The sequence below is a fragment of the Myripristis murdjan genome, chromosome 19, assembly GCF_902150065.1.
Source record: "Myripristis murdjan chromosome 19, fMyrMur1.1, whole genome shotgun sequence".
Classification (NCBI taxonomy): Eukaryota; Metazoa; Chordata; class Actinopteri; order Holocentriformes; family Holocentridae; genus Myripristis; species Myripristis murdjan.
Window position 1 is genome coordinate 21,583,103 of NC_043998.1, and position 14,073 is coordinate 21,597,175.

Consider the following 14,073-nt stretch of genomic DNA (forward strand, 5'->3'; position numbering starts at 1 on the left):
AAATTTGGAAAATGACACAAAGTAGAACCAACAAAGCAAAAGCAGGTTCCTCTTCTCATCTTTGCTAAATGAGCTTTTATTGTGAAAAAATCCACACTCTGTCATTGATTGTTTGTTCTCTGTAACGGATCTGATTTAAAATGTAGTGAAGCACACCACTCAAGCAAAAATGTACTGAAGTAAATTACTGACTTAAAAAAAAGTACACAAAAAGCGTAATCAAATCAATACAACTAATTACATAAATGTAATTACATAAATGTAATTAGTTACATCCACCTCTGACTGTAACTTTGTGGGATCGAAGCCAGTCGTGTCTGTGTTCAAAAAGAGCAGCGTAACAAGCTCATTTGCACAAGTTGCACATGAGGTAATATTAGACAGCAATGGTTGTTTTTCTCTCCGTAGCATCTGAAGACATTTGTTTCCTTTCCTTGAGAAAATTGGCAAAATTATGAGATGCCAAGGTGCATTGAGAAGAAGCTATTACTGCTGGCCTATAAACCTTTTAAACCTGCGTATCACTCATCTTATTTTCACCCCATTAGCTGTCAGATTACTTTTGGTGTGAATAGGGGCCATATTTTTTAATAAAAATAGCACATCAAACTTTCAGTAAACTAATTCTTTAAAATCTCTCTCACCTTGAGCAGCCAGGTACAGTTTCACCTGGAATCCAAAACAGTTGTGCATTTACTCCTATTGACAGAGTAGTGCAACTTGTAGATTAAAGTGAATTTCACTTAATGAATAACTAATGCTACATATTTTATATCCAACTGTAGCTTGATAATCCACAAATAATGATACTGACTGTGAGCTTGCTTATCTAGTAAAGACACGTTTTTCTTTGTCACTGGAAAATGAAAATGGAAACTATCTAGAAACTATGTCACTTGGCTCTCAGCAGATATTCCATTGTTATTTGATTTTATATTGCACTTTCATTTGATCATTGTAATTGTTAGATTGAATTAATCTCAGTGAGGGGGCAGGAATGCATGGCAAATCTGTTGTATTGTCTCACATTATAAGACATTGACATGCTGCTTGTCAGTACTCACCACAAATCAACTTTTTTGGCATCTATGCTTCTAAGAGAGGGGATTACATGCAGCAATGGGTCCAGGCCAGACTCAAACCCAAACCACTGCGGTAAAGACTCTGTTTGACCATGTGATTTGTGGAAAATTACCCTTGTAAACATTTTTTTTTTTTTTTTTTTTATAGGAGTTCAGTTTTCTTAGACAGTCCAAAGTGAAAAGAGACATCAAGAGATGGAAGAGAAGGGAGCGGATGACCTGAAGCCATGATCACAGGCCAGATTTAAGCCAAGGATGCCACAGCTACACAGTATAAACTTTACTTAGTTGGATAAACCAGGATTTGTTTTTTTAGAGGATTTTGTTCCAGCACTGCTCATAATTCTGTCTAACTCAGTGAGTAGCACTAACATGTCAGGAACTGATTTCCACTCAAACCATATGCATTAATGATATTGTCCACCTAGTGGTTTGTTATGATCTTCTGCTGTCTTACATGAGGTGCATTTAGGAATAGTGCAGGTTTAGTGAAGACCTTTATCATGATTTTTTTTTTTTTTTTGAGTGCATGCAATCTATCCTAAACTCACTTGAAACTGAGTTTTTGTTGTTTACTTTTATTTGAAGGAGAATTTATGAGGATTAATCAATAACAATAGTGTCTACTGTGATTCTTTCAGTGACGAACACGAGAGATACAGGAACAGAAACCTCTAAAAGACATTTGTGGGACATCCTGGTGGATAATTTGGATGAGTTTTATGTGTAACTATGACCTCCTATAGGTTTCTAATCAGGCCTGCAATCATGGATACTGACACCGATTTTTCTCTCTTCCCGTTTCCTTTGAGAAACTCGTCACAAAAACAATTTTGAAAACATTACTAAAGAGTGAACTGTGACGCAAAGAAGGAATAAAACTATTTGCAGGATATTACATATGATTTTTTTCAGAGACAAGTTGCTCATGATAAATTGAATGGTCCTTGAAAGAATCAAAACTAAGCTTTTATGCATAAGACAACCTTTTAAGGGTGATGTTAAGAAGTGGTGGGAAACTAAAACATGTTTGCTCTGTCACTTTTCATCCATGTGGAAGTGTGTGGAAATGGGTGCAAGATTGATGTTAAGAGGTGATTTCTCTGTTATTTTTTACCTCACCACAAAACAATTTCCTCAAGAAGCTGCAGGAGCATTGCAGCTCCTTTAAGTGTGTAACATGGCCTGCAGATAAAAAATAAAATAAAATAAAATAAAATAAATAAATAAATACCAATAAAATCATACCATAAAGCATCTCTGGCTGTAAAATCCTGCTGTCCTTGGGCATCAGACACTTTTAAGTTGGTGTTTTTAAGCAGGAAAAGTTGCATGAATACGTGTGTGACTGGATAATTGCATGGTGGCCGGGCTCAGAAAGCGCCATAACACATTAACAGTTCTTACACAGCTGTTATGCGTGTTATTACTTGGGAGAAAAGCCAATTTCATGTTGGCTTTTCAAATGCACATTTGCCTCCCAGTAAGAGGCCTGAGAGACGACAACATTACACTGGGACCAAATTCATGTTTCTGGATGATTTTGAGCACTACTTCCCATACCTTATTCAATGTGATCTGAAGGAAAGAAATGAAGACTAGCAGCAGTCCTACTTTGTGAAGTTTGGTTTAAATTAGACACTGACAGAGGAAAGGCCAAAGACTGTTTGACCACAAAAATTGAGGAAAAAAATGTTTCTGATTGAGGATTCATGGACTAAAACCAATCATATTTATGCAGCCTGTGCCCAAAAACAGGGTTCTCGATGCAGGGCCAATAGTCAGTGCACTAAAATTACATTTTTTCTGTGCTATATGTATTTCTGGAGCTAAAATATGCATGCATGCACTGGTCAAAGTCAGTGGGGTTAGTATGTTACCACCTTCTAATCAAAAACTAATTTTTTGCTTGTTCTTGTTTTGTTTCTGCTTTTATCATTTTAAACCTCTCTTGCTTTGTTTTTTCCTTTATTGTTTTTAAGTTTATTGATTTTAGACTTCTCATATTTTCTCAGTGTTTCATTATTTTTCTTAATGTATTCCAATGCCTCTGTCAAGCACTTTGATTTGCTTTGTGCATGGGTGCAACACTAACTTAGGAGAAGAAATAATACTTTTTGGATAGTTACACATCCAGGTGATTGTGCCTTGTGGTTCATCTCCATGCTGGTCAAGTGTGTTTGAAAAGTAAAGTTTGTTGCTGTAAATATATCACATTTACATTTCAGAAATCCTGGGAGAGAGGGTAATTAATTTCCAAATAAAATCAATTTCCAACTCAACTACACAAAAATAAAAGTGACTGGGGTTCAGGTTGCGGGCCACTAATGGATGACAGGATTGGTCCCTATTAGTGTCATGCATTCCTTGATAGCAAACTTTTGTTTTTTGCCGTGCATGCATTATATTTTAATCTATCGTTGCAGCTGCACATTAGTAGGCTTTATTTTATTTTATTTTTTGCATCCCCTCATCTTCACCCGCTCCCACCAGCAGCACCACCACCATCACTTCTCAGCCAAAAAAAAAGCCTTTTCTGCCCGACATTATCTTCACCTAGACTCCGCTGAGGGAGGCTGAAATGACGGATGCAATCATGAGAGGAGAGACCCAGGGGCAGTTTATTTACATCTGAAGAGGCTGTGTAAGTTTAGAGGGAAGCCGCTACGTGTGTCTCCCTCTTTACTTTCACCGACCCCCTCCTCCTCCTCCGCTGGCAGAAATTTATAAAGAACAAAAAATCCGACAAGGGAGGGAGGGGGGTTGATACGCCGAGGCTGAAATCGAGAGGCGAACCCAGGAAAGAGGAGTAATTTGTACACGGGACTTTCCCCCTCTTAGTCCCCCAAAAGGAGGGGGAAAAGTCGCAATAGTGGAAACGAAAAGGAGCGAGCTTCTAAAGACGTGAAAAACGTCTGCAATTGTGGATACTTTATATATTTTTATTTCGAAAAAATATGGCCGAGAACGTTCTGGACTCTGGCCCGCCTTCAGCCAAGAGGCCTAAACTCTCCTCTCCGGCACTTTCTGCCTCCGCCAGCGATGGAAATGGTAAGTATTGTCTTTTCGATATCACTTGTTACGGTGTAATTTGTTAAGTTTGTTCGTTTTCAGCGGCCTGGTTTTGCCCGAAAGAGGAAGAGGACGTGTGATTACTCTTCTGTTTTTGTCGTAGCTTGCTACTGTTAGCGTGCTAGCCGTGTGTGTGTGTCGGACGTGAAGAGCTTCCCTCAGCTCGCATGCTAGCAGTCATGTAGCCGGAGCTAGCTCCACTAGCTATCCAGCTAGCGCTAGCGGGGTTTGAATGCGGGACTTCGATTTACGGTCCCATGTCTAACGGCTAGTTTAGCCGGTTTGCTAAAAAGCTACACATCCAGCTAACTTCTAATGTTAATGTCAATTCGTAGTCATAACAAAATGGCAGTCAGTAATACCAACTCTCATCCTGTTATTTGAGTCTTTAAGTGCGCCAGTGGTTGGAATCCTCATAATTATTTTGCCTCATCACAACTCGGACCCTTTCCCACTGGCGTCAGTTGAGGCAGCTAATGGTGCTAGCTTTGTGGGAGAGCTAAATTTAGGCCCATGGCTCTGAGTGATTGTTATGCTCAAATTGCCATTGTTAGTTTTTTTGTGGATGGCGTGTGGCAGCAGCTGGAATAGTGGGGCTGAGCACAAAACTAGGGAGCAGGGACAGCGCCATGTCCAGCCATTGCGATCTTATAACCAGCAAAACAGCCACCCGTCAAAACACGAAATAGTTACCGTGATTTCATCACGTCTGCATTTTGCTATCAACTCAGTGGCAGGCGGCATCATTGGAAGTCAGCTTCCACAGATAAATATCTAAATATCTCAGACATGGCACATGCTTAGCTTTTTTCCTATTGTATGAGATATTAGAGGATTTCAGAGTGATATATCGGGGTAAAAGCTGTGCGTGTATGCAAAGAAACCGACTTGCAAAAGATAGTCAATTTAATAAGCAGTAAGATGTATTGCATTTAACGTTATGATGAAGGGAGGAAGGTCTGGGTGATTATATTTACATAAACATTAGCCTATATTTCTCAATTTGACTTTCTTTTAATAACAGCATTATTTGTGACACTTGAGGGCATTTTGATTTTATTAGAAAAAAAAATGCTAAATGAAATGATTTGTGCACGTCAAGTTAGCCTTTTTCATTATTGTTTTTGCATTTACTCTATGTAACCTTGTGATCAATAACGTTTACTTATGGTGATGGGTTAGATTTTATTCGTTTCAAGCTTTGAAACTGGATTTCAAGACGGTGTTATCTGTCAAATTAGTTCATGGTGAAGTTTGTGTAAGTGTCACTGTGTGTCATAATTCTAATTCTCAAGAAAAAAAAAATCCTTTTTTTTAAATGGAGGGATTTAGACCACCAATAATTTATACTCTGTATTTGAGGAACTTGGGAAATGTGCAGTCTCGTCCTCCATGTCCATCTTCTTCTTAGAGTAGTGAACTGGCTTCTGTTTACTTCCTTGATTGCTGTTGAAACCTCTGGATATAGACTTGCATCCTCACTGTGTGTCATTCTCAACCTGGTTTCCTGTTGTGGTGTTAATACAGTGAACGGTCCATCCATCACCTTGTCTCTATCAACCTATTTCTGCAACAACTTAAATCACTTTGTAAGTCAGGCAGTCTGCAAGCTAGAGGGCAATGTGGGCGTGTGTTTGGATGCATGTTTGTGTACACGGCCTCAGCTCTTCTGCATCTCACCTGTGAGATTGGATGAACTGTACATGGATGGACTGCATTACATGGCGCAAATTCAGAAATTTTCATTTCAGAACAGGACAAAATTGGTCAAACACCCTCCAAAAATTTTTTCAATGTTTTAAATGTCAAGCATGCAGTTGCATCCTCACTCAGTCATGCTGAAAATCAAGGCTTATACCAGCTTAACATAGTTGACTGTGACACTCCTTTTTCTCCTCTCTCTTTCACTACATTTTTGACCATCTCTCTCTCTCTCCCAACTCTATCTGTGCACTTCCTTTCCCTCTCAGATTTCAGCTCCCTGTTTGACCTGGAGCATGACCTCCCAGATGAGCTCATCACCTCAAATGACCTGGGCCTGGTCAACGGCGGGGATCTCAACCAGTTGCACACCAGTCTTGGAGGGGGTCCTGCAGGCCTTGGGCCTGGAGGAGGAGGTGGTGGAGGGCCAGGAGGAATAGGTCTGGGTCTTGGTCCTGGAGGAGGTCCTGGGGGTGGCGGAGGCGGCCAGGATGCAGTGGCCAAGCACAAACAGCTATCTGAGCTCTTGCGCTCGGGGGCACCACCCACCTCCACTCAACAGGGGCACCAGGGCACTATGGGCAGCCCAGGAGGGCCCACCGCCATGGGGCAACACATGGGGAACATGAAGGCATCCCCTGGCCAGGGGCCCCAGCAGATGATGAGCCAGGGGCAGCAGCAGCACCTCTCCCCTCAGCAGCAGGCCAACATGATGCAGCAGCAACAGAACAGCGCAGCTGGAATGGTGGGAGGCATGAACAGGGCCATGATGGGAGCACAGCAGAAAGGAAACAACGGACAGCAGCAGCCAGGGATAATGGGGGGCCAGGTGATGAATGGCTCCCCAAGGATGGGCTTTGGGAATCAGGGGATGGGCAGCAACAGTAACCTGTTAGCAGAGACCCTCCAGCAGCAGCAGGGAGCCGGGGGACAGGCCGGGATGAGAGGCCAGCAACCTGGAGCACTGAACAAAGTAAGACTCCTCATTGTATTGATGTGGTCCCTTTTTAAATGGAAATGGTTTAACCGTCTCAAGGGCTCATTGCACGCATGCTTTTATTTTTGGTGCAATGTATATATCAAGGGTTTGAGCCAGAAGGACATTACTGTCATTTTGTGCTAAAAAGGGCTCAATATATTAAGCTAAAGCTCATGGAGATATGTTTAACAGGATAAGTTTATCTCTATTTTTGTATTTATGTGATGATATTATCTTTGTCAAAAAATATTTGGAACAGTTGATCCAACTGAGGTTCTGATTCTGTAAAGTTATATATATGTGTGTTATATATATGTGTGTATATACACACACACACACACACACACACACACACACACACACACACACACATATATAAAACAAACAATCCATTTCAGGGACTTAAAATTATTTTCTCACTAACACTTTTGGAGTTTGAAGGGAAAATGGCAATGCAGAAAAATAAGAATTGTTTTTCTGTACTGTATGCATCCCACTGTCCTTAGATTAACACATCCAAAGGATGGTGTTTGGATTTGATGTTGGATTTAGCCATTGAGATCAAAAGCAGGAAGATGAGTTCCAGGTTGTGTGAGGAGAGGAGGAAAACAAAAAACTGCAAAGGAGGTTGCTAGGGAAAGCCAGGGATAAGGAGAAAAGGAGAGAGAGGGGAAGAGGGGGGCGAGGGGAACAGATCAGTGATAAAAGCATTCAATTAACCCCCTCTGTCTGCAGAGAGGAAAGGGGATGTCTTGGCGTCATATTTGCTATTACACACTCCCAGCTTCATGCAAACCAGGCACTGCTGTAGAGTGGTTGGTGCACGGAGCCCTTTCATTAATTAAGTACATCTCAGTGATTGCCTGGTCTACACTGTTAACATTAAATCTCAGACAGGCATGGAAGGCTAATTGGTTTGCATATGTTTTCTGCCATTGTTAATGATTTAATTGAATTTAATGGTGTAACCTGGTTAATTGATTAGAAGTACATTGTCTCTCTCTTCAGAAGTTGGTGATTTAATTGCTCTTAAATGGTGTGAAGTGGGAGAGTGGACGAGTGGTAAAACAGACATGATTTAGAGCTCCTTTGTGACTGGAAAATGAAAAAAAAAATCCCTTTGCTTTGATAGCGTTCATGTTGTAAGAGGAATATATATCGAAGGACCCTGTTCATTTAGCCCAGCTAATTTCTGAGATCCTGGGGTGACTGGAGCATTAGAGGATTGCGTTGTATGTTGTCAGGGGAACACGAAATACATTTTGATTACAGTTTAGGCAGAATTTGAAGCAACTGCGTGGTTGAATTCTAGCTTTTAAGGCCACTTAAATGCTGCAAACTTTGTCTTTTTCCCCTCGTCATATCGCCTCTTCTACTTTCCAAATCACTTCATTTTTATTGACTTTTCTCTGTCCCCCCTTTTCCTTTGCCCCCTTCCTGTTCTCCTCTTCCAGATGGGTATGATGGGGACCCCCGGGGGCCCCTACGGAGCTCCATATGCAGGGCAAGCGAACCAGGGTCTAGGAGGCGCAGGGCTGGGCCCTCAGCTCCAGAACAAAGGGCCCATGGCCAACAGCCTGGCCCAGTTCAACGTGGACAAGAAGAGCCAACCCATGCAAGGAATGGCCGCTATGGTAGGAAACCAATGCCAACTGCCAACTCTGAATGCCATAAGCAGTTTACTTATGAGATGTTAGGGTATAGTGTACACTAATCCTTGTTGGAAGTTTGTTTTTCCAAGTGCTGACTCAAGAAATTATTTATTCCCTCCCATTTTTCCTTTTCTTCTCACTTCCCCTCCTACCTTGCCTCTACCTCACCTTTCTGCCTTCACTATTTCTTTTTACTGTACCCCACCTTGATTATTTGCTTCCATCTCTTGTCTCATCCCCTGTCTCCTCCCATTTATCTCCTTATTCCCTCACATCACCAGGCGTCCCAGCAGTCACAGCCAGGCGTGGGTGGCCCCTCTGGTCCCTCAGTGGGAGGGGCCCCTGGGATGGTCCCCAATGCCCAGGGAGGTTTGGTGGGCCCCGGCACGCAAGTCTCGGCAGCAGCGGCTGCAGCCGGGGCGCCCCCGACCGCCGACCCTGAGAAGCGCAAACTAATCCAGCAGCAGCTCGTGCTTCTGCTCCATGCGCACAAGTGCCAGCGGCGGGAGCAGGCCAACGGGGAGGTCCGCCAGTGCAACCTGCCCCACTGCCGCACCATGAAGAACGTCCTCAACCACATGACGCACTGCCAGGCTGGCAAGTCCTGTCAGGGTGAGTAGAAGGGATGCCATCAGGGTCTTCAGGGTTTTGTTCCTTCACTCAACATGAAAAAAAATCACAATTTGACAGAAAAGGGTGTCCTCAGGGATTAAAATTTTTACCAAGGTGGAACAAAAAGATGAAAAATAAAGGTTGTGACAAATGAGGATCTTTATTTTATATGGTGGGGAGGATTGAATCCGAATTTGATACCATCATGATACTCTTTATCATGATGGTATCATGATTACTCTTAATTTGAAAGCGTCTTACAGTCTCCTGCTTTTATGAGAATAACAAAATGAGGGGGAGGAGGAGTGCTTTGCTGTGTTATTAACATTACATCTCTGGCAGTGGAGAGCAGCCTCTCTGCTGCACCGTTAGCTCCAGGGAACGCCATCATTGTCCATGATGCTGAGCGGGCTCAGGGTTGTTGAGGTGAAACAGACTGAGCACTGAGTTATTTTCTTCACCTCAGAGTCAGAGTGGGTTTAAGTTGTTTGAGTGCTGCAGCGTGTGTTGATATTGTTTTTTTTTACTGCTGATCACTGCTACGCTAATGTGTAGTTATGGCATAGAAAGTTAACAATATACCATTATGTTTGTCTCAAAAAGGCTATTGAGTCATTAAATCAAAACATACTTGGCACTTGCTGTCTTTTTTTGAAGGTGAATTACAAGAATGTCCAGGTGTTGCACTGCGCTCGCAATTTTGTTCCGTCTTTTTCATTCCGTTGACGTCTCACGCTGGACTTTTCCACAAAGAGTTGAGTTAGATAGGCAGGAAAAAGCCTGGTTATGTGGTTCATATACTCAGTAGGTAGCTACGATGTGTTCCTGTTGTTTGACAGGCAAGCTTGTTTTTGCTTAAAGGTTAACTTCCTGGCACAATCTTCTGTGTAAACAAAAATATATTTTTGATTAAGCAGCTCTTTTTTGTTAACAGTGTCCTGGCAGTCGTAATTCCTTTTCGTATTTCCCTGAATGTGCTTTCTTTGTTCATTTCATGTTCTCTTACTATTCCTTCACTCCACGTGTAACTCTTTCTCACTCTTTGCGCTCTCTCTGTGCTCCCTCTGTGATCCTCAGTGGCTCACTGTGCGTCGTCCAGGCAGATCATCTCCCACTGGAAGAACTGCACACGACACGACTGTCCTGTCTGCCTGCCACTGAAGAATGCCGGGGACAAGAGGAACCCGCAGTGTGAGTGTCTGTATCTGACCATGCAGCACAACAGTAAAACCTTAATTGTGATCATGCTCTTGACTGCATCTCAGTGCATCTTCAGTCTAGCTGGACCAAGCAGCTGGCATTTGATCAAAAGTGTCATGCTAACTGTCTTATTGTGGGAGTCAAACTGCTAACCCTGAGCTTTTCAGGACCTGTAATGCAGGGGTTTTCAAACCTTTTCATGTTCTGGACTCCCAAGTTGACTTTCAGAAAGCTACGGATCCTATTTGAAGAGATTTTGTCCTATAGGGACGCTGATGTTAAGCAATTTTGACTTGTTAAGTATTAAATACCTGTGAAAGGAGTCTGAGCCATTCACAGGTATTTAAACACAAGAAATCTGACAGTGATCCACTGATCACTGATCTGATGATTTAAATCCATTATTTTAATAATAATAAATAATTATAACCATAAATATAGTTTTCTTGTTATGCTAATTTTCAAGTACTTTTTTGTTGTTGCAAATTTGCAATTTTTTTTCAGTAAAATTCCTTTTTTACGAATTTGGTATCACCTATTTCCCATGCTTTTCAAAGAAATCATGAATTTTCACTGGTTTGAAAGGGTTAAATTGTTTTGAGTTAACTTTTTAAAACAAATATAAAATGTTAATTTAACATTTTTTACTCATAAGCAAGGTTTTTGTTGCCGTTTTGTAATGCTGTAAATGGTGACTGCAGTTTTCAAATTTACTACAAATGAATAGTGGCCCTCAATATCAGTTATTGATGTCTGTAATTACTAATTTAAAAATCAATATTAGTTGATCCTTAATATGCTGTAGTTACTCATATGGTACTCTCTCCTTTTCTGTTGTGTCCCCACAGCTCTACTGGGTGCTGCTGGTGCAGGTCTGGGCGGCTCACTTGGGACGGTTCCTGGTGGGCAACCAAGTACTCCCACTCTGAACCCGCCGAGCCAGATTGACCCCAGCTCCATAGAAAGAGCCTACGCAGCCCTGGGGCTCACCTACCAGGGAAACCAGATCCAGGCTCAGACCGCCCAGCCCGGCATGCCCAACCAGGGCCTGCAGGGCCAGCCTGGCATGAGGCCTCTGAACCCTATGGGTGAGTCTGGCTGCCTGTCTGTCAGTAATCTGTTTACAATTCTGGTTTCTTTTTCCCGATATTTTCAATGGGGAAAAATGGTGGTATCCCCTGTTATCTTACATCACTGAGAGCTGAGCATGTTGTTAGGGCTTGGAGCTGAGTGCTAGAATTGAAAAGTACTTCCACTTTTCAGAAAAGGAGAGCCCTTCAGATTGGCTTTCAGTAGTCACTTTGCAGCATGGGAACTGTGGAAAAAGTGCCTATTGCACGCATCTTTTTAAGGTTGCCAGGTGTAAAAGTAGAGGAGCCCAGTGGATTCAGGCCTGGGTATCTAGGTAGATTAAATGTCAACATCTTGAATCAAATGGAATCTCTCAGTATCTCAAGAATTTTCTTTTGATACCATGCATCTAGACGACATTTTGGAAGCCATTTCTTGATGAAAGCTCTAATTTAAATGCTTTACGATCAGCAGGAGTTTGATCAAATCATAATATCTGTTTCTGGTGTGCAGGGGCGAATCCGATGGGAGTGAATGGAGGAGTGGGAGTCCCCCCTCAGAACCAACAGGCCAACCTGCTACAGGACACCATGATGCACCTCAATGTGAACAGCCAGGGGTGAGCACTAACACACACACACACACAGAGCTCAGCATGCCGTCTTTTGGTCATGCTTTCATTGAAAATGCCAAACACTACTACGAATGCTCTGCATTTTTAGTGTGGGTGTTCCCAGCGGGAGGCAACTCTGGTTGTTGTTGCTACACCAGATGGAAACATACTCAAACGCACAGACACAGGGTTTCTTTCTTTCATTCTTTTTTTTAAGTGGTAAATCATGAAGCTGTTGCCTCATTTTCTCTTCTTCGCAGTCTGATGAATGATGCGGGTGGTGTTGGCTCCATGCCCACAGCAGCGCCTCCCTCTGCCACAGGCATTAGGAAGAGCTGGCATGAGGACATCACACAGGACCTGCGAAACCACTTGGTGCACAAACTGTAAGGATCAGCGTATACAGATTCTTTATTGTTCCATGGTGCTTTTGTGCATTTTTATAGACCTAATTAGTTAGGTTTTATTTGCATGAGATCTGTCTTGCTTCCGAGCTGCTTCCATGTTTTATGTTTACTCTCTCATGCAGTAACATTAGGCTGCTTTGCTTGTTAGCTAAAGCAAAGCAAAGCTGTGTATTGCCATGCATCTCTCTTTGGCTGATGGACATGATTTGCACAGAATTATATTTTCTTTGCTTTACAAATGCAAACAGCAGTAGAGGTGCTATTATTTGCTATATATTCTGTCTAAGCAATACTTTTGTTGGAACAGCAGGCTAATTAAGTTCTCTTTTAAGGTCTTAGTTTTGAGGAGTGGAAAGTCTCACTCTTACTGACTGACCTTGTGTTGACTGTGCCATGGTTTAAAAAAAAAATTCTCCCACCCACAGTGTTCAGGCCATCTTCCCCACCCCGGACCCTGCTGCCCTGAAGGACCGGCGGATGGAGAACCTGGTGGCCTACGCTAGGAAAGTTGAGGGAGACATGTATGAGTCAGCCAACAGCAGAGTAAGCAACTCTTTCCGTTGGCTCACTTTTTTATTCATAAATCAGGGGCAAACTATTGTGAACTTTGTGCTAATCACTTTTTTAATGTGTAGACTGCTCTGCATACAGTGTACAGTTGTAGTTCCTTATAAAAAATGTGTAGTTTTTTTTTTTTTTCAGATATAGATGTGCAAAGAGTACCGTGTTGTATGTAACCCTTATTCTAACAGTTTCCTCTTCATTTGCATTGCATGCTGCACTGCTCCTTTGTGTTCTTCTGTCTGTCTTCTCATTTCTTTACTACACTACACTCTTTGTTGCGTTTTGTTATTCCTTTCCCATCCTCCTCCCTCTCTTTGGTTCTGCCAGGCGGAGTACTACCACCTGCTCGCAGAAAAGATCTATAAGATCCAGAAGGAGTTGGAAGAGAAGAGGAGGACCAGGCTGCAGAAGCAGGGCCTGGGGCTGGGGCCTCCTGGCATGAACCAGCCCCCCACTGGACTTCCTCCTAGTGAGTGGACACACTGCACATGTAGAGTAATATGCAACTGGACTGCATGAATTATAAATGATCAATCAGAGATTTAACACAAAGCCATGGTTTGCAAGTCTCTATCACTGCGTCATCAGTTGTAGTCTGTTTACTTGGCTGCACTTTGTATTTGGTTTGTTTAGATTTACACTGTGTAGTTACAGCAGCGAACAAACCAACAGAGCTTGTAAACAAAAGTCACATGGACACACGACTAGCTCATTTATTGGACAGTGTTTTGGTAACCTGTCATCCTGCCAGGTTAGATACTTTGTTGGGGGATATGGGGAGGGGGTCAAAGCAATTCCCATTCCAGTCCTTGTAACTTAAGCTAAGCATAATGGACTTGTCCAAGTTTGTCCTCTGTTCATTTTGTTATATGAGGTTTTCCAAGCACGAGTAACTGCTGGCTGTTACTCGAGTCCACATCCATCTCTTTACACCCATAGGGTGCAAGTCATTTGTAATAGTAGTTTCAGATTGCAGTGTCACTTCTAATGAAGTGCGCCACAGTTTTCTTTGAAGAGGACAGAGACTTGCATTTTCAGGTGTCTCCGTACTGTTACTTTGTGCCAGCTGAGCTCAAATAGCAATGTTCTCACATAGCCAAGTAAAGCGTATGAAAGGAAG

At 42.4% G+C, this 14,073-nt stretch overlaps 1 protein-coding gene across 5 annotated transcripts in view; it reads left to right on the forward strand.

Moving 5' to 3' along the window:
- Positions 1–3,647: 3,647 nt before the first annotated feature.
- Positions 3,648–14,073, forward strand: part of ep300a (EP300 lysine acetyltransferase a) — a 32,457-nt gene continuing 22,031 nt past the window's right edge. For 2 of the 5 annotated variants that reach the window (XM_030077637.1, XM_030077640.1), the window contains exons 1-10: positions 3,648–4,133; positions 6,125–6,828; positions 8,289–8,468; positions 8,768–9,098; positions 10,176–10,289; positions 11,147–11,386; positions 11,883–11,988; positions 12,243–12,368; positions 12,815–12,932; positions 13,281–13,422. In XM_030077637.1, coding sequence (XP_029933497.1) covers positions 4,040–4,133; positions 6,125–6,828; positions 8,289–8,468; positions 8,768–9,098; positions 10,176–10,289; positions 11,147–11,386; positions 11,883–11,988; positions 12,243–12,368; positions 12,815–12,932; positions 13,281–13,422 — 2,155 coding nt within the window. In that variant the 5' untranslated portion in view covers positions 3,648–4,039. Of the gene's footprint in view, positions 4,134–6,124; positions 6,829–8,288; positions 8,469–8,767; positions 9,099–10,175; positions 10,296–11,146; positions 11,387–11,882; positions 11,989–12,242; positions 12,369–12,814; positions 12,933–13,280; positions 13,423–14,073 lie in introns of all 5 variants that reach the window. The other 3 variants (XM_030077639.1, XM_030077638.1, XM_030077636.1) reach the window with 3 other exon arrangements.